At 45.8% G+C, this 27,612-nt stretch overlaps 1 protein-coding gene across 6 annotated transcripts in view; it reads right to left on the reverse strand.

The window, feature by feature from the left end:
* ZNF821 (zinc finger protein 821) overlaps nt 1–27,612 on the reverse strand; it is a 748,458-nt gene that overhangs the window by 465,977 nt on the left and 254,869 nt on the right. For all 6 annotated transcript variants that reach the window (XM_044081495.1, XM_044081494.1, XM_044081493.1 and 3 more), the window contains one exon: nt 11,513–11,546. In XM_044081495.1, the coding sequence (XP_043937430.1) occupies nt 11,513–11,546 (34 nt within the window). Of the gene's footprint in view, nt 1–11,512; nt 11,547–27,612 lie in introns of those variants that run through there.

The following is a 27,612-nucleotide window of genomic DNA, read 5'->3' on the forward strand; positions in this document are numbered from 1 at the left end:
GCGTCCAACAGTGTTATAAAAGGCAGAAGCAGGAGCAGCTTCCCAAGGATGGGCACAAAATTCTCACAAAATAGGGAAGCCTTCCCTGTTCCATCTTTCAGGATTGTCTTCTGAGAGCAGGGTTGCCAGATTTCCAGCAAGGGACAAAAAAAAAGAAGGTCTCTCACGGCAAGTGAAGACCAAAAAAAAAAAAAAAAAAAAAAAAGAGGTCGTTAATGCGGAACAGAGTTCCACATTAAAGAAGTGAGCTCACTCAGTAGCTCTGCAACCGATTTACATTTACTATGAACGCCCCTCTGTGAGATTGGCCACCATATTGTGGTATACCGACCACTCATAAGAGCAAATTTGTAACTACAGTTCAGTTTATGCATTCTAAAACTCTGCAGCATGAACTAGGTTGCTTAGGAGGGATGGGACAAGGAGTGACAGTGAAGCTTGACTGAAAGCACCAGCCCTGACAACGTATACACTTAAGAAATTATATCACGCCTTCCCAATTCAGGAAAGACTTAGAAGATGCCCTCATAAAGGAAGCACAACACCACTACTTCGCTAACACAGCTCTACTTACTATGCATTTTCAAATGCATTAGAATCGCGAATAACATGTTCACATTCCTTTTATCTATCACGATTACAGCATACCACCACCTATGGTATAATTTATACTGCCTGTTGGTGTACTCACAGTGGCTGAAGGTGCTGCACTAGAGGGGGTTGGGGTAAAGATGAGTGGCATGAGGTGTAACAAATGGCCACAGCACAGTCAGCCAGCTGCAGCTAAAGCAAATTCCTAGCCTGCTATGGTGGCAAAGAATGTTTGCTTAACTTTTTCTTTTTCTGGCTGGAGGAAGGACAAACAGGTTGTTCCATGGTCAAGCCAAAAATTGTGCCTCTTTCCCATGGAAAACAAGCCATAAAAGCTGATAAAAATAAAAAAAAAACACACAGTAAAAAGCACTAACACACTTTGCTAGCCCCAAAAAATAGAAAAATTTTTCCTCAGAACAAATATTTTTAAATACTTTAAACAGCTTTTAAACTGACAGGAAAAAGAGAGTGCTCTTGTTTAAAAGTACAACATAGTCTTTTGACAGTCTGTTAAAACACAAACACCTAGCTTTAAAATAACTTTCCTGAAAAGGAAACTATTAATAATCAACAAAAATAACTGAATGGAAGTTTTTTTCTCTAAAGGGAACTTATCTGCCCAGCAAACAAACAGCACAAGGCAACCACTGATCCTCAAAAGCCTCAGAGGAGTGTATTGTCCATTGGTAGTAAAGCTCTGAAGGGCTTGGCACCCAAAATTGTCTTTTATTGAGCTCAACTGAAGCTGTCTGCTAGTTTAGGTGTACGGAAGTGTGCTGAAGCTTTGGAAGCTGGTCAGCTGTTATATCTTTGGCAGTACATAACCCTATAGCTAAAGCTACTTCAGCAGTAATGAATATGATGAACATAAGTCAATTACGAATACAGAACATATTTAAGTATTAACATTACATTTAAATATTCAAAATGCAGAATGGGAAACAAGATTATAGATTAGAATTAGAATCCCAAGACACTGCTACAAAGCATTTAGGCCACTTCCATAGTAAAGCATAGAGTCCTGACTATGGCACAAACAACTCTGGATAAGTAGTGACCTGGGTAACTCAGGAGCTGGGTGAGGAGAGGCAAGAGTGAGAAGGCTGTACCAGTTTACTCCTCCCATTAATAAGGGTTGGTTCACATTCCTATGTAAACATGAAACCTTTAACTCGGACTATAAGGGCATACTCCACATGTGAAAACAGGTTGCAGAAACACAAGATTAGTAAGAATACTCATCTCAACTAGGAATAACAAGTGTATGAAATACACACTCTTGTCGAGTCCTGGTTTTATGCTGTACCTGCCAGCCAACAGACTGAGGGATAAGGAGAAAAATGAAAATCTAACTCTCTGCAAGATAAACACAAATATCTAAATTGGCTGAGTAATTATTCTTACATTAGAATTGTAACTTAAGGGTAAGAATACTTGATTAGGAAGTGGAGAGAGGAAAACAGTTAGTTATGTACTCACCATAACGATCGATGTATGTGGTCTATCTTGCCTACATTCTTTACTCACGGACTCGGCCAACTATTTCTCTAGCACGACGTCTCTAATTGGCTGGGCTAACCCGGTATCACAAGATGCACCTCGCCCTAGCCCCAGATCTTGTTTGCAACCATACCAATCATAACCCATACATAACCAACACTGGAAGGAATTCCAGCCAAGAAAGAAAAGGCAACTGACCTTGAAGGGTTCACAGAACGAATGTTCCTCCAAATCATCTAGGAAGGGGGCAGGTGGGACGGCACATAAGAATGTAGGCGAGATGGACCACATACATCGATCATTATGGTGAGTACATAACTAACTGATGTTATGTGGTCCTATCTCGCCCTCCATTCTTTACTCACGGGACAGCGTCCCCAGCACCTCTATCCTGGGAGGCTCATAGAAAGATACTCCTGAGAACCGTGGAACCAAAGGAAGCCCGTCCCCTAGAAGCCGCGTCCAGCTTGTAATGAGTGATAAAGGTGTGAGGAGAGGCCCAGGTGGCCGCAGCACAAATATCATCCAGTGAAAGCCTGGCATGGAAAGCTATCGATGTGGACATTGTCCTGGTAGAGTGAGCTCTGACGGGAAAAGGTAAACTTCTGCCTGCTGCAGAGTAGATGAAGGAAATACAATCTTTAATCCATTTAGAAATTGTGCACTTGAAAATGGGACAACCTGCTCTGTTCTCTGAAAAGGACACAAACAGCTATTCAGACTTCCTAACCTGTTTAGTCCTTTGTAAACAGAACCTCAATTGCCTGTGCACATCCAACTGATGGAACCTGAACTCTGCTTTATTGGAAAATTTTGGAAAGAACACTGGTAACTCAACAGATTGATGGAGATTAACAGTGGATGACACCTTTGGAAGGAAGGATGGGTTAAGTCTCAGTGAAACTCTGTCCTTATGAAAGGTCAAATATGGAGGTTTAATGGACAGAGCTTGAAGTTCTGATACTCTTCTGGCCGATGTAATGGCTATCAGAAACGCCGTTTTCCAAGATAAAAAATTTATCTGGTGGCAGCTGGTTCAAAGGGTGGTGAAGTGATGGCTTGTAGCACAAGGTTTAGGTCCCATGGCATGACAGGCTCTGACACAGGAGGATGAAGTAGCCAAGCGCCTTTCAAGAAGGCCTTGCAGAGTTTATGGCCCATAAGAGAGGGTTCGTAAGATGTATGGAAATTGGAGATTGCAGCCAATTGCACTTTAATGGTAGCGGGCGCACAGCCCTGATGGAAAAGCATGGCTAAAAAATCTAAAACCGATGGAATTGGGGCTGTGAAGGGGTCCAAACCTTGGCCTTGAGCCCAAATGAAGAATCTCTTCCATTTGCCGGAGTAAATTTTCCTGGTAGAAGACTTATGAGATGAAGACAAGATGCGTACCACCTCCGGTGAAAAGGAATGCTGTCTAACTAGTGACGGAAGTGGAGTAGCCAGCCTGTCAGCCTGAGGGTTCGCAGTGATGGATGGAGCTGGCCTGACATGCGAGTCAGGAGGTCTGGCACTGGGTCCAGAGTCCAAGGACCGTCTACTGTGTACTTTTGAAGAAAGGGGAACCATACTTGTCGAGGCCAGTGTGGAGCAATAAGGATCATCCTGCTTCCCAAGGATATGGCTTTCTGAATCACTCTTGGTAACAGAGGAAACAGAGGGAAAGCATAGACCAGACCGGGAGGCCAATCATGAGCTAGAGCGTCACTGGGCGACTCCCCCTGTGGGGGGATCAGTGTGAAGTACTCGCTGCATTTGGCATTGAGGGGACTGGCAAAGAGATCGCAGCAAGGCTAACCCCACCTGTTGAAAATTTGAACCGCCACCGGTTGTTCAGGGACCACTCGTAAGGCATCAGAATAGCTCTGCTCAGCCTGTCCGCTATCACATTGGACTTTCCCAGAATGTGCATTGCCACTAAGAACCGTTGGGAAGATACTGCCCAATGCCACACTCGCATGGCCTCTCTGCAGAGGGGATAAGACTTGGTTCCCCCTTGCTTGTTCAGGTACCACACTACGGACATGTTGTCCGAGTGAATCGCAATTGTTCCCAGAGGTAGAGAGTCTTGGAGTGCTCGCAACGCTAGAAACACCGCTCTCATCTCCAGAACATTGATGTGCAGATGTACCTTGTGATCTTGTCACATGCCTTGGACCGTCCTGCCAAGATAATGCCCCCCCCCCTCATCTGGGAGGCGTCCGTGGTCACTGGAGACATAGGAATCAAGCTCCTCCCTTTGTCCAGATTGGCAGAACGAGCCACCAGCGGAGGTCCTGTTTGTATCAGGTGGGAAAGGAAAAAATATAGTTTCAGGAATGGGGGAAAGACATGACATTTAGGCCACTTCCATAGTAAAGCATAGAGTCCTGACTATGGCACAAACAACTCTGGATAAGTAGTGACCTGGGTAACTCAGGAGCTGGGTGAGGAGAGGCAAGAGTGAGAAGGCTGTACCAGTTTACTCCTCCCATTAATAAGGGTTGGTTCACATTCCTATGTAAACATGAAACCTTTAACTCTAGGACTATAAGGGCATACTCCACATGTGAAAACAGGTTGCAGAAACACAAGATTAGTAAGAATACTCATCTCAACTAGGAATAACAAGTGTATGAAATACACACTCTTGTCGAGTCCTGGTTTTATGCTGTACCTGCCAGCCAACAGACTGAGGGATAAGGAGAAAAATGAAAATCTAACTCTCTGCAAGATAAACACAAATATCTAAATTGGCTGAGTAATTATTCTTACATTAGAATTGTAACTTAAGGGTAAGAATACTTGATTAGGAAGTGGAGAGAGGAAAACAGTTAGTTATGTACTCACCATAACGATCGATGTATGTGGTCTATCTTGCCTACATTCTTTACTCACGGACTCGGCCAACTATTTCTCTAGCACGTCTCTAATTGGCTGGGCTAACCCGGTATCACAAGATGCACCTCGCCCTAGCCCCAGATCTTGTTTGCAACCATACCAATCATAACCCATACATAACCAACACTGGAAGGAATTCCAGCCAAGAAAGAAAAGGCAACTGACCTTGAAGGGTTCACAGAACGAATGTTCCTCCAAATCATCTAGGAAGGGGGCAGGTGGGACGGTACATAAGAATGTAGGCGAGATGGACCACATACATCGATCATTATGGTGAGTACATAACTAACTGATGTTATGTGGTCCTATCTCGCCCTCCATTCTTTACTCACGGGACAGCGTCCCCAGCACCTCTATCCTGGGAGGCTCATAGAAAGATACTCCTGAGAACCGTGGAACCAAAGGAAGCCCGTCCCCTAGAAGCCGCGTCCAGCTTGTAATGAGTGATAAAGGTGTGAGGAGAGGCCCAGGTGGCCGCAGCACAAATATCATCCAGTGAAAGCCTGGCATGGAAAGCTATCGATGTGGACATTGTCCTGGTAGAGTGAGCTCTGACGGGAAAAGGTAAACTTCTGCCTGCTGCAGAGTAGATGAAGGAAATACAATCTTTAATCCATTTAGAAATTGTGCACTTGAAAATGGGACAACCTGCTCTGTTCTCTGAAAAGGACACAAACAGCTATTCAGACTTCCTAACCTGTTTAGTCCTTTGTAAACAGAACCTCAATTGCCTGTGCACATCCAACTGATGGAACCTGAACTCTGCTTTATTGGAAAATTTTGGAAAGAACACTGGTAACTCAACAGATTGATGGAGATTAACAGTGGATGACACCTTTGGAAGGAAGGATGGGTTAAGTCTCAGTGAAACTCTGTCCTTATGAAAGGTCAAATATGGAGGTTTAATGGACAGAGCTTGAAGTTCTGATACTCTTCTGGCCGATGTAATGGCTATCAGAAACGCCGTTTTCCAAGATAAAAAATTTATCTGGTGGCAGCTGGTTCAAAGGGTGGTGAAGTGATGGCTTGTAGCACAAGGTTTAGGTCCCATGGCATGACAGGCTCTGACACAGGAGGATGAAGTAGCCAAGCACCTTTCAAGAAGGCCTTGCAGAGTTTATGGCCCATAAGAGAGGGTTCGTAAGATGTATGGAAATTGGAGATTGCAGCCAATTGCACTTTAATGGTAGCGGGCGCACAGCCCTGATGGAAAAGCATGGCTAAAAAATCTAAAACCGATGGAATTGGGGCTGTGAAGGGGTCCAAACCTTGGCCTTGAGCCCAAATGAAGAATCTCTTCCATTTGCGGAGTAAATTTTCCTGGTAGAAGACTTATGAGATGAAGACAAGATGTACCACCTCCGGTGAAAAGGAATGCTGTCTAACTAGTGACGGAAGTGGAGTAGCCAGCCTGTCAGCCTGAGGGTTCGCAGTGATGGATGGAGCTGGCCTGACATGCGAGTCAGGAGGTCTGGCACTGGGTCCAGAGTCCAAGGACCGTCTACTGTGTACTTTTGAAGAAAGGGGAACCATACTTGTCGAGGCCAGTGTGGAGCAATAAGGATCATCCTGCTTCCCAAGGATATGGCTTTCTGAATCACTCTTGGTAACAGAGGAAACAGAGGGAAAGCATAGACCAGACCGGGAGGCCAATCATGAGCTAGAGCGTCACTGGGCGACTCCCCCTGTGGGGGGATCAGTGTGAAGTACTCGCTGCATTTGGCATTGAGGGGACTGGCAAAGAGATCGCAGCAAGGCTAACCCCACCTGTTGAAAATTTGAACCGCCACTCGGTTGTTCAGGGACCACTCGTAAGGCATCAGAATAGCTCTGCTCAGCCTGTCCGCTATCACAATGGACTTTCCCAGAATGTGCGTTGCCACTAAGAACCGTTGGGAAGATACTTCCCAATGCCACACTCGCATGGCCTCTCTGCAGAGGGGATAAGACTTGGTTTCCCCTTGCTTGTTCAGGTACCACACTACGGACATGTTGTCCGAGTGAATCGCAATTGTTCCCAGAGGTAGAGAGTCTTGGAGTGCTCGCAACGCTAGAAACACCGCTCTCATCTCCAGAACATTGATGTGCAGATGTACCTCGTGATCTTGTCACATGCCTTGGACCGTCCTGCCAAGATAATGCCCCCCCCCCTCATCTGGGAGGCGTCCGTGGTCACTGGAGACATAGGAATCAAGCTCCTCCCTTTGTCCAGATTGGCAGAACGTAGCCACCAGCGGAGGTCCTGTTTGTATCAGGTGGGAAAGGGGAAGTTTCTGAAATGACCAATGGGCGGAAAGAAGCCATTGCAGAATCCGTATATGTAACCTGGCCAGAGGCACCAGCATGATGGTGGTGGCCATGGAGCACAACAGTTGGAGAACTAACCTGGATTGAACTCTTCTGAGGGGCAACATAGGTTCATAGGTTCATAGGTTTATACTAGGCTATCTGCCCTAAGGCATTTATAAGCCTAGCCCAAATTATTGTGGCTTACGCCACCCCTTATATGAAAAAATACTGTGCCCATTAGTTTGTTGTGCCTCTGTCCAGCAGTGACCCAGAGATGATTCCCGGGGTAAACCTACGATCTCCCATCCACAGGTCTAGATTTCTCTTGAACAGAGTCAGCGAGGTGCTCTGCCTCACATGGACCGGGATTTTATTCCACAGCATAGGGAGTCTCTGAGTGATAAATCTATCCCTCCAGCACGTCCTATTTATATCCGTGCTAAGGTTTAAGTCGCTTGCTCTAGTGGTTTTGGTGGATTTGGATTTTTGAGGTGGAGCATGTCCATTAATTCGGTTGGACATGGCCTTGTATGTCAGGCACATGTCACCTCTGAGCAGACGGTATGCGACTGAATAGAGCTGGAGTTTCTTCAATCTGGCAGCATATGACAGATTTTGGAGTCCCTTTATCCTTTTGGTGAGGAACTTTTGGGGTCTCTCCAATTGCTGCAGATGTCGGGTGAGATACATCCCGAATGGGGCATTGTACTCGATCATTGGTCTGATAAGTGAAGAGTACAGGGAACAATGACCTCACTAGATCTGGATGTGAATCCCTTCATGATCAGGTGGGCAATGTAGAAGGTCTTTCTAACCACTTTAGCAATGTGAGTGTCAAAAGAAAGGCCACTGTCAACCTGAGTCCCCAGGTCCCTGATAACCTCTTCTGTGCACCAAAAAGAGTCTTGAGTAAGTTCCTGATCCGATATGGTCCGAGGGGGCTGGTTGGAGGACTCCTTTTTCTAGCAGCTTTGTAAGTTCTAGTGCTGCTTGATCCCGTTGACTGGGTGGGACGTCCGGGATTCTTCAGACTGGAGGGGGTGTTGATACAAAGGGAATAACGTAACCTCTGGTAACTATTCGAAGCACCCAACGATCCTGGATGATGCTTTCCCAGGCTTCCAGATACAATGAAATTCGGCCCCCGACTGGCTCCGGAACAGCACAGTCAGGCAACGCATCAGGAGCGCTGGAAGGAAGATCTGCGAAAGGAATAGTGGTCTCCAGAGTTGCGGGTGCCTCCTCTGCCTCTAGGACGGCGTCTTCCAGAATTATTTCCCCCTCCTCTGCCCATGGAGGGGGACTCACCTTGAGCTGTAGGGAAAGGCCTCAGACTTCTTGAGCCACATTTTCTCCCCTTTCTGAGCCTTGGGGTAAGGCCTAGAAGGGAGAGAAAAACGAGCCCCTACGGCAGATCGTGTCTTTCCCTCCTGTTCGCATCTGGTGAGGGTGTCTTTCACTTTGGTCCCGAAAAGAGAGGACCCATCAAAGGGGGCATCAGTGAAGGAAGACTTAAAGGCCTCCGCGAAATGACACAGGTGCATCCAGGCTTGCCTTCTGAGAGCCACACCTGAGCTAGATGCCCTACTCGCCCCTTCGGCTGCATAAGATATGAGCCTCATGGACGAGTTGACAATGGACCCAAGGGTAGACAACTGGGCGTTAACAGTTTGCGTTACCGCCTCAGGCATGTTACCCATCAGAGTATCTCCTAGCTCCTTAAGGAGATCTCTTTGGAGCCGAGTGAAATGACAAAGGTAATTCAGCGACCGCAAGGTAAAGGTCGCCGAAGACAGGGTATGCTTCCCGTACCGGTCCATACTCCTGGACTCCTTGTTAGGAGGATGGATGGAAGAAGAAGCCTCTGCAACTTCCTGCTGAGTGGCTGCCGCCACCACCAAGGCATCTACCGAAACACCTTTGGTCAGGAACTCTTTCCCCGGGGGAGCAGAAAGAAACTTATTTGGACATCTGGGCACCGGTTCCACGGAATCAGGGTTCTCCCACACCCTTCGACAAATCAAATCCAGGAGTTTGTCGAAGGGTGGAGACACCCAGGAGGCAGAGGGTTGAGCTCCGAAGGCCTTGAGGAATACAGACTCCTCCTCAGAGGGGGTCTTGGAAGGCCAGTCGCCTCTCCGCCTCAAAATCTCCAGGATGTCAGAGAAAGAGACATCAGAGGACGACTTGGGGGACCCCTCTGACTCCTCGAGGTTGGTATCAAAGGTGAAGGATTTGTCATGGGAGTCTATGTGCTTCCTTCTTGCACAACTTCTTTCTGGGGGGGCTCCTCAGGCACCGACTCTGAGGGGCCGTCAGAAAGTAGGGGACCGCTCAAGGGGGTATCCCCAGACCTTCAGGCTCCGCCATCCACGGATAGGGGGGCGTCAGAGGCTCTAGCCGGGGTGTATGGGGATGGAGTGACTGATCCAGGTGATGTGACTGACAATCTAGCCAGTGCGCTCCTCATGGCCTCTAAGGCAGGTCCCCCCGAATCTGAGGACCGACCCATCTCCGAGACCACGACCGGAGTCGAGATTCCACAAGCCGATGCACCAAGAGGGAGACTCGGAACAGACAGGAGTCCCGAGGTATCCCCCTTGGGTCCGACTGAGGAAACCAGAGTACCGAAACCAGAGGATGGAACCGACATGGTTGCAGCCGACACCAGCTCCGATAGACTCACCTGGGGTATCGGAGCCGACACAAGGACATCACTCGGCACGGGGCACTCTGGCTCTGACGACACATGGGTGCTCAGAGGAGGAATCATCGGTACCAGGACAGGGACTGGCTCCGGAGCCGACTGGGTCAGAGCCGAAAAAAGTTTTGCTAACACCGGCGACTGCAGGAGCCTCTGGACCACCCTATCCACATCCAAATCAGACAGCCTAGAGGATTTGGAAGAAATAGAAGGAGATCGGGATCTCCTACCTGGAGACTCATGTCTGACACTGGGTGACCGGCTCCGAATACCCTCCAATAATATCGGAGCCGAGGTCAACTCCAGTACAACAGATACCTCCTGCGGCCCCGAGGGCAATGGAGCTGAGGAGGTAGTATCCATAACCAAAATTTTCTCCTGCGGCCCCGAGGACAGTGGAGCTGAGGAGGAAGTATCCACTTTTGAAACCTTCTCCGAAGGCTCCGAAGAGGCAGATGGAGCCGGAGATCTTTTCTTGGCCTTAGCAGGCTTAGATTTAACACTAGAAGATGAAGAAGAATCTAAGGCCTCCTCAAAGGAAGGCTTAATCAGACCCTTCAAAATCAGTTTATTTTTTTCTTTCCTGCAGTACCCTAGGGCTAAACACGTGGCAAAAACTGCAGGACTCTTGTAGGTGGATAGCACCCAGACAATAAACACAGATGGAATGCCTATCTGTAATGGACATTTTGTAGCCACATTTGGTACACTTCTTAAACACAGAGGGTTTATGTTCTTTCTGCTCTTTAGACATAACAACTGCACAACACTCAGCCAACAGAGACAACACAAGAGGAAGGCGGGAAAAAACAAAACACACTAACGCCAAGTAAACTCTAAGTTAAACATTTCTTGGAGGGAAAACAACTACCCACAACTCAAAGACCAGTACAAAAAATACAAGGGGGCAATGCTGGAGAGGACTAGGTCCTCTAACTTAGACGGGCCTAGCCCGTGACACAGAGGGATACCACAAACACACAAAGTCCTCACAAAAAACTCACAAGAACTAGTCACAAAAGAAGAGTAGCTATTAAAATAGCTTTTGCAATACAACTGACTACTAGAATACTTAGAAAAGTATTTGAAAAGGGTACATAGCCACAGCCAAGCGAGACCACGTCCTAACTCTACTAGCGGCAAACGAGGTCTGGGGCTAGGGCGAGGTGCATCTTGGGATACCGGGGTAGCCCAGCCAATTAGAGACTTCGTGCTAGAGAGTAAAGAATGGAGGCGAGATAGAACCACATAACATCCCACTAAATAGGTGGGTGTGGGAGGCTAAGGTCTCTCACTGGAAATGGCAATCCAAAAATTAATTCCAAACTTGTATGAATACACAGGTTCAAAATAACATTGCTTGCTACTTCAAAACAGCCTTCCATACTAAATACCAGCTACTAAAAGAGCAGGAAGACACACAACCAAAACAGGAACTGCTTTTTGTGAGGCATATTTTTTAAGTTTCCATGAAAGACATTACTAGTTTTGTAACAAAACTTAAGAAGCCAGATTCAAGAAAGAAATTTTAAATAAGGTACTCACCAGAAATGTTCATCTTCTAAATATAAAGTTCTGACTGTAAAAAACAAACAAAGAAAAAAAAAAACAATCAGGACTGTGACTACAAGGGACTAGGAAAGCTTAGCAACATTTTCTCTTCCAACAACATCATTTATTTACTTATTATTTATTTGCATTTGTTTACCGGGATGGTCCACTGGGCCAAAAAGTTGCCATTTTCAGTGGAAACGCTCCACGGAGAATATACAGTACATTTTGAACAAACATTCAGTTTGTTACAATAACAAGTAAACAAAGTTATTAACAATGTTTCAAATGGAATTAACATCGGTTACATTAAAAAGGCAAAGCAACTATACATACATCTGTGTACAGACAGTACATGTGGATGTAGATTATCATTTAGGGATGGGTGATAAAGTGGAAGGTGGAAGGATGGAAGCAGGAAGGTCGGAATAGAAGGAGGGGCAAAGTCAGGTTATAGTTTATGAGGAACTATCACAAGCCAGTGGGTGGAGATATGATGTTTCAGAGATTTTTTTAAAGAAAGCAGCATTACTAATGGATCTTAGTGGAGGTGGGAGAGAGTTCCATAATCTAGTAGTGGAATCGGAGTGGAGCAATTGACCAGTGGAGAGGTTAGTTTTTTTTTTACTTGCAGGAGCATACTATTTCAGATTGGAGGGGTCTGTTGGGGTGGTATGGTGCAAGTAGAGAAGAGAGGGCAGGGCAGCTAGATGGACTGAACATTAGTTTGTGGGCAGTTGTTAGCTGTATGTATGTAAGGTGATGAGGGAGTTCCGGCCAGTCTAGTAGACAAAGAGAGGTGCAGTGGTGAGATAAGTGTTGTCTGTTAGTGGCGAACTTGGCAATTTTGTTACAGCACGAGTCTAGTTTGGATTTAAGACTGGCCTGTATGGTGGCAAAGAGAGGAATGCCATAAAAAAGAGATGGGAGCAGGTAGGAGGAGGCAATGGATAGTTTTGAAGAGTAAGTAAGGAATGTTTTGTGGCGGTTTAACATGCCTAATTTCTGGTGTGTTTTATCAATGATGTTTTGTATGTGCATATGAAAAGTTAGGTGTTCATCTATAGTGACACCTAGAAGTTTAGTCTGTGAGGCGACCTCTATGGTAGTGTTATCTTGGGAGAGAAAGGAGAAAAAGAAGTTATGTACTCACCATAACGTTCCATGTTGGTAGTCCATCTCACCCTTCATTTTTACATATGGGTTTGGAGCTGATCCTTGGCTCTGGCTCAGACGATTTACAAGCTCGAAGACTTTTGGCTGGCTCATGGCTAAGCAGGTATCCCATAGTACACCAGTACAATCCCCAAATCTTGTTTGCTGCTCACTAGAAGAAAAAACCATAACAGACAAACCAATACTAAAGGGTCTCCAACCAAAGATAACCAAATTATTATTATTATTATCTCCACATCTTCCAGGATGGGGGCAGGAGGGCGGGTTGGTAATAATGAAGGTGGAGATGGACTACCAACATGGAAAGTTATGGTGAGTACATAACTTCTTTATGCTGTGTAGTCCAATCTCACCTTCATTTTTACATATGGGACAGCGTCCCTAGTGCCTTATCCTTGGGTGGCTCACTGGAAAATACTCCTAAGCACCGTGGAGCCAAAGGATGCTCTATCCCTGGAAGCTAAATCCAATTTGTAATAAAAATGTGAGGGGTAGCCCATGTAATTGCTGCACAAATATTATCAAGTGGGACCCTGGCTTGAAAGGCTGCAGAGGTAGACAGCGACCTGGTAGAATGAGCCTTGATCCTGCAGGGTAAAGGTCTGCCCTCCAAACTGTAGATAAAGGCTATGCAACTGGAAATCCAGTTAGATAGTGTCACTTTAAAAACTGGTAAGCCCAATTTGGAGTCAGAAAAGGAAATGAATAGTTGATATGATTTCCTAAATTCCTTGGTCCGCTGTAAATAAAAACGTAGTTGTCTATGAATGTCCAGCTGATGAAAACGGTATTTAGCTGTATTACAGCGATTAGGGAAGAAAACTGGGAGTTCTATGGATTGATTTAAGGTAGCAGGAGAACAAACTTTGGGGACAAAGGAGGGATTAGTATGTAGTGACACCCTGTCCTTGTGAAAGATCAAATAAGATGGCTTAACAGACTAGGCTTGTAGCTCCGATACCAGTCTAGCTGACACAATAGCTACCAAAAACAGTCTTCCAAGACAAAAATTTCAATGAAGATGAGTGGGATGGTTCAAATGGGGGAGAAGTCAGTTTAGACAACACAAAATTTAAATCCCAAGAAGCCACAGGTTCTTGCAGTAGTGGTCTCAAAAGAGTGATTCCTTTCAAAAAGGTCTTACATAGCTTATGAGACATTAAATTGTTATCTGAAAACCCTAAGTGAAAATGAGAAATTGCCGCCAACTGGACTCTGATAGTGGCGGCAGCAGCTCCTTGTTGAAAAAGCTCAGAGAGAAATTCCAAAAATCACAGTGATAGAAGCAGCATAGGGATCTACATTTTCTGTGCCCAAATAGAAAATCTTTTCCATTTACTGCCATACAGCCTCCTAGTTGAAGGTTTATGGGAGGACATAAGAATATGTAACACTGAGGAAGATACATCATGAAGCCTGACTAGGGATGTAAAGTACAGTTGTGTACACTTACCATAAATGTAGATGTTCGAGTGTATGCACTGTTGCAGTCATTTGGGTAATCTGCTGGCAGGTTGCCCTCAGTCGTCCTGATTAACAAAGTCTTGGATCCTGCGTCAGTTGCTGTCCCTTCTTCCATGACTTCAGGTTGTCAGGTGTATAAAACATAAAGCCGACACCATTACATCAGTTTTTCTTGCCCCAGATGTCAGGTGCCCCCCCAAATGGGGAGCAAAATATATATGTATCTACATAATTTAAAATACAAAAAAATATACCTCCAAACAAAAGCAAATACACCAAAAAGGCTTTTAAGCATAGTAAAAGAAAGTAGAGGTATAGTTAGAGAAAAAACATGGGTCTGGAGGGTGGGTAACCAGGACTGCAACAGTGAATACACTTGAACATCTACATTTATGGTAAGTGTACACAATTGTACTATGTTCTTCGTGTTTCACTTTTGCAGTCATTACATTTGGGTAGATTCCCAAAGCTATGTTTAGGAGGATGGATTTATACATTATTAGGACCAGCTATAAGGGCCCTGTAGGACAGCAGTGGCAAAGCCAGCCCTGGATTTAGAGAAGAAAGGTAAATGGTAATGTTTGGTGAACATATGAACTGAGCTCCAGGTAGCAGCTTCTAGAATGTCTCTGGTAGGTACACCTCTGAGAAAGGCTGTAGAAGTAGATGCAGCCCTGGTGGAATGAGATCTGATCCCCTGGGGAATAGTTTTACCATGGTGCATATAGCAGAAACAAATACAATGGCTTATCCATTTGGAAATAGTCTGCTTTGAAATAACCTTTCCTCTCTGCCCCTGCAGCAAATACCACCAGCAGCTGTTCAGATTTTCTTGGAGATTTTGTCCTATTTAAGTAAAATCTAAGTTGTCTGTGTACATCCAATGAATGCAGAATCCGCTCCCCCTTGTACTGTGGATTGGGAAAGAAAGTTGGCAAATGAATGGTCTGATTAAGAGCCACAATGGATACCACCTTAGGCATGAAGGATGGACTGGTCCTGAGACACACCCTGTCCGCATGAAAAATAATGAAAGGCTCCAATGCCATAAGAGCCTGTAATTCAGAAATCCTTCTAGTTGAAGTGACTGCTAAAAGGAATGCTGCTTTCCAGTAGAGAAATTTTAAGTCTGCAGCAGCAGCTGGCTCGAAAGGAGGGAGAGTGAGTACTTCTAATACAAAATTGAGGTCCTAGGCAGGGGTTGGAGCTCTCCTGAGAGGTCTTAAGTTTTTGGCCCCTCTGAGATACTGCTTTAGCAGAGGATGAGAGAAGAGGGGAGGTTCTGTGTTGTAATGAGCTGAAATGGCAGAAGCATGGATTATTATGGAAGAAAAGGACAGGCCCTTGTGAAGCATCTCAGTTAAGTATTTTAAGATCTGAGGAATATTGAGCACTGCTGTGTTTATTCCTTGTGATTGGTTCCAGGCACAGAATATTTTCCATTTGTCAGCATAAGATTTTCTAGTACTAGGCCTTCTCGCCTCCAAAATGACATCCATCACAGGTTTGCTGAGGGATGCTAAGGAGGAATTTAGGTGATAAGTCACGCTGCAAGATTCAAAGTTTGGAGCGGAGTGTGCAGAATTTGGTTGTTCTGCTGAGACAGTAAATAAGGTGTCAGACAGGTGCCACGATGGAAGGTGTAACACTTTGCACAGGAGTGGGTACCAATGTTGGCGAGACCAGTCTGGAGCAATCAGAATCATTTTTGGTTTGTCCTGTTTGACTTTTAGTAGAACTTTGGAGAGCAGAGGCATACGGGGAAAAACATAAACTGAAAGTTTTTTCCAGCTGAATGATAGAGCATCCACTTTCCAAGCTTTTTTGTGATGGGTTCTTGTGCAAAATTTGTCCAACTGATAGTTCTGGGGTGAGGCAAAAAGATCTATGTCTGGACTCCCCCATTTGCATGTCAACATGTTGAAAATCCATGGTTCCAGTTTCCATTCATGTGGGTCCATGAGATTTCTGCTTAGTTCGTCTGCCAGAGTATTCAGTTTTCCAGGCAGGAATTGAGCTTGTAGTTGTATTTGGTAAGTCAAGGCCATGTTCCACAATGCCATGGCTAGTCTGCAAAGGGGGTAGGAATGTGTTCCCCCCTGCTTGTTTATGTACCACATAACTGTGGTGTTGTCTGTCTTTATCATTAATTGTCCTGGATGAAGGTAGTCCTTGAAGGCTGTCAGTGCATTCTGTACAGCTAGCATCTCTTTCTGACTGATATGAAGGTGCATTTGATTTGGGCTCCATTTGCCCTGAATGCACTTCCCTGCCAGATGAGCCCCCCAAGCATAGTCTGATGCATCTGTAGTTATGGTATGGGCGGCAGGGGGTGGAGTGAATGGCAGTCCCTTGTTTTGGTGGCAGGCCTCTGCCCACCATAGGAACTCTAGTGGCAGGCAAGGTGTGATAAGAATCATTGTTTCTAGGCTGTGACAATGTTGGCTCCATAAACTTTTTTTTTTTTTTTCAATAATCATTTTTATTGCTCCATAAACTTTTTAAGTACCACTGAAGTTTCCTCATATGCAGTCTTGCATATGGAATTAGAAGAATGCAGGAGACCATGAAACCCAAGGCCTGCAGAATTTGCCTTGCAGATAGGGTTTTTGCGGCCAACTGTTTGAAGTAATGCATCAATTGAATTTGCTTTTCTGTCGTAAGGTAAGCCATCTGGGCAGTTGTATTCAAGCTTGCACCCAGGAATGTAATTTTTTGAGAGGGCACCAGTTGTGATTTCTTTTCGTTTATGGTGTACCCTAGACAAGTTAGAACCCTTTTTACAAATGCCAGATGCTTTAGAAGAATGTCCTTGTTTTCTGCCTGAATTAGACAGTTGTCCAGGTATGGATATATTTGAATATTTCTTTGCTTGCAAAATGCAATTACTGGAGCCAGGCACTTTGTGAAGACCCTGGGTGCAATAGTTAAGCCAAAGGACAGTACAGAGAACTGGTAATGCAAGTAGCCTGCTTTGAAGTGGAGGTATCTTCTGCAAGATTCCCTGATTGGGATATGCAGGTAAGCCTCTTTTAAGTCTAGAGGTACCAACCAGGCATCTTTGCCTAGCATAGGAAGTAACTGTTGAAGAGTCAGCATCTTGAATTTTGGAATGTCCAGAAATGTGTTTAGAGTAGATAAGTCTAGAATTGGACGCCATGATTTGTCTTTTCTGGGTACCAGGAAAAGTTTAGAATAGAAACCTTGTCCCTTTTCCTCTTCTGGTACTGGTTGAATAGCCCCCATGTTCATGAGGGACAGAACTTGTTTCTGGGCCTCTGGCCATCCGTTTGGAATTGGCAACGTGTGGAAATGAAATCTGTATCCCTGGGATACTATATTTAAAACCCATTTGTCCTGGGTTATAAGTTGCTAGTTTCGTGCATGAAGTGCCAGTTTTCCCCCCAAAGGGGCGGCTGAAAGGTAAGTGCTTGGTGAGTGTAGAGGGAAGTCATTGAGACTATTTACCATAGGGAGGTGACTTGTTGTTTGCAGATATGGAGGTGGAGGCACCCCATTGTTTTGTTCTAAAAGTTCCTTGTGAATGAAACCTGGTGCCTTTGGAATGTCTGGGTTTGACTTGAGTGGCTCTCGAAGGAACGGGAAATGACCAGTTCTTAGTAGGCCAGTAGCTACTAAATATTGGAGGTTGCACTTGTAATAAATCTTTCACAGTTTGCATAGATTTAGCTTTATCTTCCATCTTTTTTAAAACTTCTTCAGCCTTATTACCAAAGAGTCGGTCCTGCTGTAATGCAGCATCCAACAATTTTGCTTTAACATGATCAGGCAGAGTTTGCTCTTTCAGCCAAGCATGCCTTCTTAGCACAGACCCAGTTACAGCAGCCCTGCAAAAGGCCTCCAAAGAATCAAAACCACATTGCAAAGTATGTTTTCCAACTTGTTCAGCTGAATGCAATAAATCCTATAAATCTTTATTTTCCACACAGTCAGAAATTAACATCATTTTTTGTATAAACAGTCCCATGATATGCTGTTGATATTTAAGCATATGAAATTGACAGTTTAAAGCCCTGATTGAACTAGTTGCAGAAGTGTAAACCTTCTTACCCCATCTATCCAGTGCCCTGGAATCTCTATCAGACGGGGTAGGATTTTTAGCAGTAGAGGCCTTAATGCCCTTGGGACCCTGAGAAATGGTTTCAGGATCTGCAATAGGATTTTTTAAAGGAATTTGTAGGAGTCAGGAACCCTGTAGTATCTGTCTAGCTTACAAGGAGCCGGAGGCAGAGAATCAGGAGCCATACTAGATTCTGAAAAAACATCATCAACAATGTCTAGAACAGGAGGTATAGCCAAAGGCCTATGCTGATGAAGAAAAAAATCCCTAAGTCTCTTTTTAGATTCAGAGAAATCCTGACTTTCCCAGTGAAAATGCTCCCTTAAGGTATGTAAAGTTTCCCCAAAAGAAAAATCCTCAGGAGGAGAAGCAGAAGGAATGGAATCTTCTGCATCAGAGTCCTCATAAGTAGGTATAGACAAATCCTGTTCATTAGAAGAGTCAGAAGAAATAGAATCTTGTTCAGAAGATTCATAATCAATGTCTTGCCTAGGCCTCTTAGAAGGAGGGGGTTGGCTACCCCTGATCAGAGTAATTAAATCTTCAGCCATTTTGATCATTTGTTTTTTAGGCATAGGGGACTGTACATGTGGCCCAGGCATCAGTTTTTTAGACAGAGATTTAGATTTTGGCCTTAGTTTTGCAGATGGCGTCGGTCTAATATACAAATCTGTAGGCCTGAAAACAACCTAAGAAGCCGGTGCCTGCACAGCGGCTCCGGACCCATCTAAGGTAGAGACATCCGTGGGTTCCATAATTGAAGCATCTCGCGGCATACCAGACTCCAAATGGATCTCAGTAGAGGCCTGCGAATCAGAAGTAGCAAGTATCAGGGCACCTCACTGAGAACCAGCGAACTGGTGACTGGCTTAGGAGAAGCGTCGTCGTCAGTTTTGGACCTTGGCAGTCTGTCTCTGTCTTTTTCTTTGTGTTTTTTAGGTATAATGGTAGTCGAATTGCTAACAGATGACACTTCTGGATAATTAAATCATGAGCCAAAATATTTAGAAGCAAAAATATACCGACATTTAATAGCGCGTTGATTACATTTAGCACAAAACCGACAACAAGGCACGTTGTGGTCAGGGCCTAGGCAAGGAATACAGTACAAATGAAAATCCTTATGAGGTATTTGCTTCTCACAAGTAATGCAATTATTAACTTTTACTGACATCGGTATGGAGCAAGAAAAAGTTTCTCCAACGGGGTACTTCGCTTTTAGTTGAAGACTTCGGTTCTGAAACTCAAAAACGAAAATTTCAGGAGTCAGCCGACCAGCACTTGCGAACTGCTTCTGCTTCTGGCACCGCGCAGCAAGAAAGACTGATGTAATGGCGTCAGATGCATGTTTTATACCCCTGACAACCTGACATCATGGAAGAAGAGACAGCAACTGACGCAGGACCCAAGACTTTGTTAATTAGGCTGACTGAGGGCAACCTGCCAGCAGATTACCCAAATGTAATGACTGCAACAGTGAAACATGAAGAACATCTGGAGCAACCACACTGTCAACCTGCGGGTGTGAATTGAGGGATGTAGTGAACCTGACATGCGAGTCAACAGATCTAGAGCTGGGTCCAGGATCCAAGGATCGTCCAGGAGAAGAGGCTCGAGAAAGGGGAACCAGACCTGATGAAGCCAGTACGGAGCAATGAGGATCAACTTGCTCTCCAGCCAACTGGCTTTCTGAGTCACTTTGGAAATGAGAGGAAATGGAGGAAAAGCATACAGAAGTCCCATGGGTCAATAGTGAGCCAGAGCATCTCTGGATGTCTCCCCGGAGGGGGAATGAGGGAAAAATAGCTGCTGCATTTAGTATTGACTGGGCTGGCAAAGAGGTCGCAGCAAGGCTGTCCCCATTTGCGGAAAATTTGTTCCGCTGTTTCCTGTTTCAAAGACCACTTGTGAGGCAGTAGGATCGCCTGGCTGAGCTTGTCAGCTATCACGTTGGTCATCCCTGGAATGTGCATTGCAACCAGAAAGCACTGGAAAGAAATCGCCCATTCCCAAACTCGCATGGCCTCTCGACAGAGTGGGTAAGATCTGCTACTGCCCTGTTTGTTGATATACCAAACTACCGACATGCTGTCTGATTGTATCGCAATAGCCCCGAGAGGAAGAAGGTTTTGAAGTGCTTGCAACACCAGGAGCACCACCCTCATTGACATGCAGGTGAGCCTCGTGTTCTTGCCATGTGCCTTGGACAGTCCTGCCGAGATAATGCCCTCCACCTGATCTGGGAGGCATCCATGGTCACAGTGGCAATGGGTTGGGCAGGAACAAAGGGGGCGCCCATGATCAACTGGTTGGGGGCTATCCACCAAAGAAGGTCCTTCTTGCATGAATCCGTCAGCAGTACAAGATGACTCAGTGGGAAATACTGGAAGGACCATTGGGAAGACAGAAGCTACTGGAGAATTCTCATGTGCAACCTGGCTAATGATACTAATAGAATGGTGGAAGCCATAGTCCCGAGGAGCTGAAGAACCTAGTTCGCTTTGACCTTCCGCAACGGGAGAAGACGTTGAATTTGAGAGATTAAGTTTTGTGCCCTGTCGGCAGGGAGACGAGCTTTCATGTTCACTGTGTCTACCTCTGCGTCTATAAAAATCACAGATTGAGAGGGCAATAATGCAGATTTTTCCCAATTTATGGAGATCCCTAACTGAGCACAAAGTTGAATAGTGGCGTCTCTGTTTTGGAGGAGTACATGCCTGGTAGGGGGCGGTCAGGAGCCAGTCATCCAAATACGGAAACACCTGGAATCCCTGACGTCTCAGGTGAGCTGTCACTACTGCCTTGCATTTGGTGAACACCCTGGGGGCTGTGGTGAGACCAAAGGGCAGAGCACGAAACTGATAATGACTGGCTCCCAGCCGGAAGCGTAGATGTCTCCTGGATGCCTTATCCATTTTTATATGGTAGTAGGTGTCTTGGAGATCTAGAGAGCACATCCAATAGTCTTTCCCTAACAACGGGAGTATCGACTGCAGAGTTACCATCCGAAACTTGTCCTTCTTCACGGATTCGTTTAACCTGCTGAGGTCCAATATTGGCCTCCAATCTCTGGTTCGTTTTGGTATTAAAAAGAACCTGGAGTAAGTTCCGGATCCTATCTGGTCTGCTGGGATGGACTGGATGACTCTTTTTAAAAGCAATTTGTTGATCTCCACAGTTGCCTGATCCCTGTGATTGGGTGGTACATCTGGGAACTTCTTGGGAACAAACGGTGGAAGGGAAAAGGGTATGGTATAGCCTCTGGTAACAACTCTTTGTACCCACTTGTCTTGAGTGATATTTAGCCAGGCTTCTGGATACAAAGAAATGCGACCCCCGACAGGCCCCAGAGAAATGCAGTCGGGCCTCACATCAGGAGCACTGATAAGGCCGTCCTCGAAAGGAATCACGGCCTTGCTGGTATTTCGGACCACCCCTTCCTCTAGGGCAACGTCTCCCATTTCTTCCTCCTCCTCCTCTGCCTCTGAAGGAGGGTTCACCTTGTGTGTCCGGAAAGACCCTCTGGGACTTTTTGAACCACATTTTACCGCCCCTTTGACATTTGGGGTATGGTCGAGAGGGAACAGTAAAACGTACTCCTGCGGCAGAAAGAGTCTTTCCTTCTTGCTCACACGGAGTGAGTGTGTCTTTCACCTTCGAACCAGACAATGAGGAACCATCAAATGGGGTGTTGGTGAAAGTAGACTTGAACGGTTCTGCAAAATTACACAAGCGCATCCAGGAGTGATGCCTCAGGGCAACTCCTGAACCCGCTGCTCTACTCGCTCCATCAACCACATAGGAGATAAGCCACATGGAGGAGTTAACTATAGAATTTAAGGTAAACAACTGAGCAGTGATCTTTGTCAGGGACTCCCTCAGTACACACACCTTGTTTAGAATTTCCTAACTCCTTGAGGAGATCTCTCTGTAATCTCGTGAAGTGAGTGAGATAGTTCAATGATCGAAGGGTAAATGCCGCTGAACTAAAGATATGCTTCCCAAATCTGTCCATCTGTCGAGAATCCTTATTTGGCAGATGAACAGAGGAAGAAGTCTCCACCAGCTCCTTCTTTGTGGTCACCGCCACCACCATGGCATCTATGGGAATGCCCTTAGACAAAAACTCTTTACCAGGAGGGGCAGACAGAAACTTATTAGGTCTCCTGGGGACTGGCTCCACGGCACCAGGAGTATCCCACACCTTTCGTCTAACTAGGTCCACCAGTTCATCAAAAGGTTGAGACAACCATAAAGGCAGAAGGTTGAGACCTGAAAGCCTTCAGGTACACCGACTCCGCATCAGAAGGGTTGATAGTGTGCCAGTCGCACCTCTACTTAAGCATCTCCAAGATGTCCATGAAGGAGACATCATCAGAGAACGACTTGGGGGACCCTTCCGACTCATCGAGGTCAGTGTTTGATGTCATGGACTCATCCTGGGAGTCAACATGCTTTCTCTTACATAGCCTCTTTTGGGGAGGCTCCTCGAAAAGACATTCCAAGGAGTCCTCGGAAGAGTGGGGGCCACCAGCCGATGGCTCCTGAGGCTGAGGGTCTCTGCTGTCTCCGGAGGGAATAGGGGCTGAGACCGAAGTTTGTGCTCTCGGGGGAAGAGTGCTGGTGCCACTGGTAGGGGCTGGAGAATGAGAGAGCATGCTCCTCATCATCTCAAATGCCGACCTCTCCGGCTCCAAAGACCTCCCCCGCTCCGAAGAGACAACTGTTGACGTCTGAGCCAGAACCATCGGCTCTGAAATAGATGCAGAGTCCGAGTTCACCCTAGCCGACGCACCGAGAGGAAGGCTCGGAACTGAAGAAGATCAATTCCAACCCTCCCTGTCGGTGCCGACAGGAGAGCTTCGGCCCCTGGACACGACGGGCAGCACCGAGCGTGTCGGAGCCGAACCCGGCTCTAAAGTAGCAACCAAGGGAGCTGGAACCGATGGTACCTCCAGTGGCAGCAAGCACTCCGGCTCCGAAGGGCCAACATGGCTTGGAGGAGGAATAGCAGACAAGGCCAAAGCTGGATTGAGTGGCTCCGGAGCCGACTGGGTCGGAGCCAACAATAATTTTGGTAAGGCAGATTACTTCAGGAGTCTCAACATTACCCTCTCCACATCTTCTTCAGAAAGGCACCTGGAAGATCTGGAAGACACAGTAGAGGATCTTGATCTAGGGGGCACTGGAGACTTCAGTAACACGGGAACCGGTAGGTAGTCCACAGACCGGCTCCGAGTAGCACATTCAATTGCTGATTCAATCGGTTCAGCGGTCGGCTCCGAAACACTTGGAAACGACTCTGACACCACAATGGTGCTCTCCTTTGGTTCCGAAGGCAGTGGAGTCGATGTGGCAGATTTTGACTATTTAGAAGGCGGCTCCGGGACACCAGCCAGCACCAGAGAAGGCCTTTTTGAAGGCTTAGATTTGCTAGACTTGGAGGAAGCCAAAGAAGTGGATAGAACTTCCTCAAAAGATGGTTTTAGTAGACCCTTGAGTATAAGCTTGTTCCTTCTCTCCTGCAACACCCTAGGAGAGAAAGCATGACAGAACAAGCACGACTGTTGCAGGTGGATGGCCCTTAAACAGTAGACACAGCTAATGTGGCCATCCGTTAAAGACATCTTTTGGGAGCATTTCATGCACTTCTTAAAACCCGAAGGTTATGCTCCTTACTCTCTTTAGACATTTCACACACACCCACACACAGGAAAGGAAGAAGAAGGAGGGGAGAGGACTAGGTTCTCTAACTAAAACGGGCCTAGCCCGGTGGACAGAAAACTAGGTCTTCTAATTTAAACAGACCAGAAAACACACACACACACACACACACACACACACACACACACACACACACACACACACACACAGAGAAAACTGTAAATAACTATGTGGTAACAATTTTTAGGTCCTGTAACTAAAATGGGCCTAGCCGTATGGAAGGAAGTACCACGATGACTAGGTCCTCTAACTAAAATGGGCCTAGCTCGGTGGAACAGAAAACTAGGTCTTCTAATTAAACAGACCAGAAAACGCACACACACAGAAAACTGTATACAAGTCTATGTGGTAACAATTTGAAGAAAATAACTAATGTACTAAGGGAGGGACTCCAACCCTTAGCAAATAACCAGAGGATCCCCGCCGAAAATACAATCTCAGATTAAGGAAACTAAGCTGCCAATAATGGTCTAGAAAAAAACAACAGAACAACAAGAGCCCCTGTTAACTAGCAGCGGAAAACCACCACAAACTATCTGATAAGGAAAAAGCGCAACAGCACCTACAAAGAACTCTAAACTGGCACACAGGATACAAGACTAACAACAAGTTAAGCTAAGAATGCACCGAAAAGGTCAAACAACACTACTGCCTAGGATAATAGCACCTTACAACACAGTAATAACTGTAATACAAAATTTAAATAGAAGAGTTTTAAAACTTAGCCAGAGCCAAGAGAAGCACAACCGAACTCGAAGCGGCAACGAGATCTGGGGTTTGTACTGGTGCACTATGGGATACCTGCTTAGCCATGAGCCAGTTAGAAGTCTTCGAGCTTGTAAATCGGCCGAGTCAGAGCCGCCAGACTCATATGTAAAAATGAAGGTGAGATTGGACTACACAACATAGTCTTTCTTTATAGTAATGGTCTTTTTAGGAGTGAATAGCATAAGCTTTGTTTTTTTGCAGTTTAAAGCAAGGTGGTTGTTAGCCATCCAAGTTTTGATGGAGCTAAGAGCTGACTGGGTGAGTTTCAGGAGTTCAGGTGGACAGTTGGCACTGCAGATGACAGCAGAATCATCTGCATACTGGATGACTGTGCCTTGACTGAGAATAGAGTGGAAGTCATTGATGAAGATCCTGAAAAGCAGAGGTCCTAAGGTGGATTCTTGGGGTACTCCAGTGGTGGTACTGAGAAAAGGAGAGAGAGAGTGTGTTGCCACCTAGTGGCTTGTTGCCTCTCTGTGAGGTAGTTAGAAAACCAGTGCATGGTGGAGGGAGAGATTCCTAAGTTGGATAGTTTTCTAAGAAGAGAATGGGAGATGGAATCAAAGGCTTTAGAAAGGTCAAGAAATAGTGAGGAGACAAGTTTTCTGGCATCTCAAGCCCGACAGAGAGTCGCAGAAGGATACCAGGGCTGTAGTAGTGCTATGTCCAGGTCTAAAATCATGCTGGGTAGCTGACAGCATGTTATTTTCTAATAGAAAGTTTTGGAATTGGATGTGAACACATTTCTTGAGGATCTTTGAGAGGAGAGAGAGAATGACAATGGGTCGAAAGTTAAGTTGAAGAAAATTGTTATTCTCCACCCCTGATTTAACCTCAGCTCTTGGAATAAGCAGACTGTAACACCACTCTTCCATTTCTTTCTCACATGCCTACATGCAAATGAAATCTGGACCTAGACAAAAAGTACAGTTGTGTACACTTACAATAAATGTAGATGTTCAAGTGTATTTACTGGTGCAGTCATCATCTGTGGGATATCCCTGCTGTGGTAGCCCTTGGCCCCCCCAAATACCAGAGTCAATGTTTTTCTGCGTCGGCTGCTGTCGCTTGTTGACTGACGCCAGGTCGTCAGTGCTATAAAGCAAGGCAGCTGACACCATTACATCAGTGTTTCTTGCCCTAACCAGTCAGAAGCCCCAGGAAATATGGTAAAGTGGTCCAGGTGGCTAAAAGCCACCTTAAGCAGCTTATGACTCGCTAAGAAAAGAGAATACAAGGGGGAAGGAGGGAGGGAAACCAGGACTGCAACAATGAATACACTCTAACATCTACATTTATGGTAAGTGTACACAACTGTACTATGCTCTTCGTGTTTCACTGTTGCAGTCACCACCTGTGGGAGGATTTCCAAAGCTGGGGAGAGGGGTGGTAGGATTAGTAAGAGACATAGGCCTGGGTCAGCATACCCTGCCCTAGCCTTAGAGAAAAGAGGTAGGTGGTAATGCTTGGTAAATGCAGAAGTCCAGGTGGCAGCTTCCAAGATGTCCCTAGTGGGAACTCCTCTGAGGAATGCTGTGGAAGTGGAGGCTGCCCTAGTGGAATGGGTATGAATAGACTTAGGGGGGTGGTTTCCCATGTAATCTGTACCAGAAATGGATGCAATGGGATATCCATTTGGAAATGGTTTGCTTGGAGATGGGCTTCCCCTCTGCCCCTGGGGCACAGCTGACAAGAAGTTGGTCTGTTTTCCTGAAGGCTTTAGTACAGTCTAGTAGTATCTGAGCTGTCTGTGCACGTTTAGTGAGTGCAGAATTCTTTCCCCCTTACTTTGAGGGTTAGGGAAGAAGGTGGGTAGATGTATGGCCTGGTTGAGAGAGTCACATTAGATACCACCTTGGACATAAAGAAGGGGTTAGTCCTCAGGGAGACCCTGTCTGCATGGAAAATTATGAAGGGCTTAATGGCCATCAATGCCTGAAGTTCTGAAAACCTTATGGCTGAAGTCATAGCTAGTAGGAAAGCAGTCTTCCAGGAGAGGTATTTCAGTTCTGCTGAAGCAGCAGGTTCCCTGTCTGCATGGAAAATGATGAAGGGCTTAATGGCCATCAATGCCTGAAGTTCTGAAACCCTTATGGCTGAAGTGATAGCTAGCAGGAAGGCAGTCTTCCAGGAGAGGTATTTCAGTTCTGCTGAAGCAGCAGGTTTGAAGGGTGGTAAGGTTAGATTTTCAAAAACATAATTCAGGTCCCAGGCTGGTGTGGGTGGTCTTCTGGGAGGGTCTGATATTAGAAGTCTGAGAAATTGTTTAATCAAAGGATGTGAGAACAGGAGAGGGTCCGTATCGAAATGAGCTGAAATGGCTGAGAAGTGGATTTTAATAGAAGAGAATGAGAGGCCACTTTTGAGCAACTCTGCCAGATAGTCCAGGATAAGAGGGATGGAAGGTTGCGAGGAACTGCCCCCTCTGGACTGGCTCTAGGAGCAGAATCTTTTCCATTTCCCTGCGAAAGATCTTTTGGTGCTGGGCCTTCTGGCTTCTTTGATAATGTCTAGGAACTGTTTAACAGGGGCCCCTTGTTTTCTTTTAGAGTATAAGCCATGCTGACAGTTTGAGAGTCTGAAAGTCTGAGTGCAGCATCCCCCCCCCCCACATGAGTCAAGAGGTCTGAGATCAGGGGAGGCTGTGATGTCAGGCTGCATAGTAAGGGGTATCAATGCTGCCTGCAGCAATGAGGACGGCCTTTGGTTTCTCCTCCCTCATCTTGATCAGTACCTTGGGAATAAGAGGCAGAGGGGGGAATGCGTACACAAAGAGGGTGTTTCCAGGGGAAGGTCAAGACATCCACCTTCCATGCTAGGTGGTGATACTCCCTGGTACAGAATTTTTCTAACTGGTGGTTGTGGTGTGAAGCAAAGAGAT

This window comes from Protopterus annectens, chromosome 8.part0 (genome assembly GCF_019279795.1).
Source record: "Protopterus annectens isolate FY-2018-M chromosome 8.part0, PAN1.0, whole genome shotgun sequence".
Taxonomy (NCBI): Eukaryota; Metazoa; Chordata; order Ceratodontiformes; family Protopteridae; genus Protopterus; species Protopterus annectens.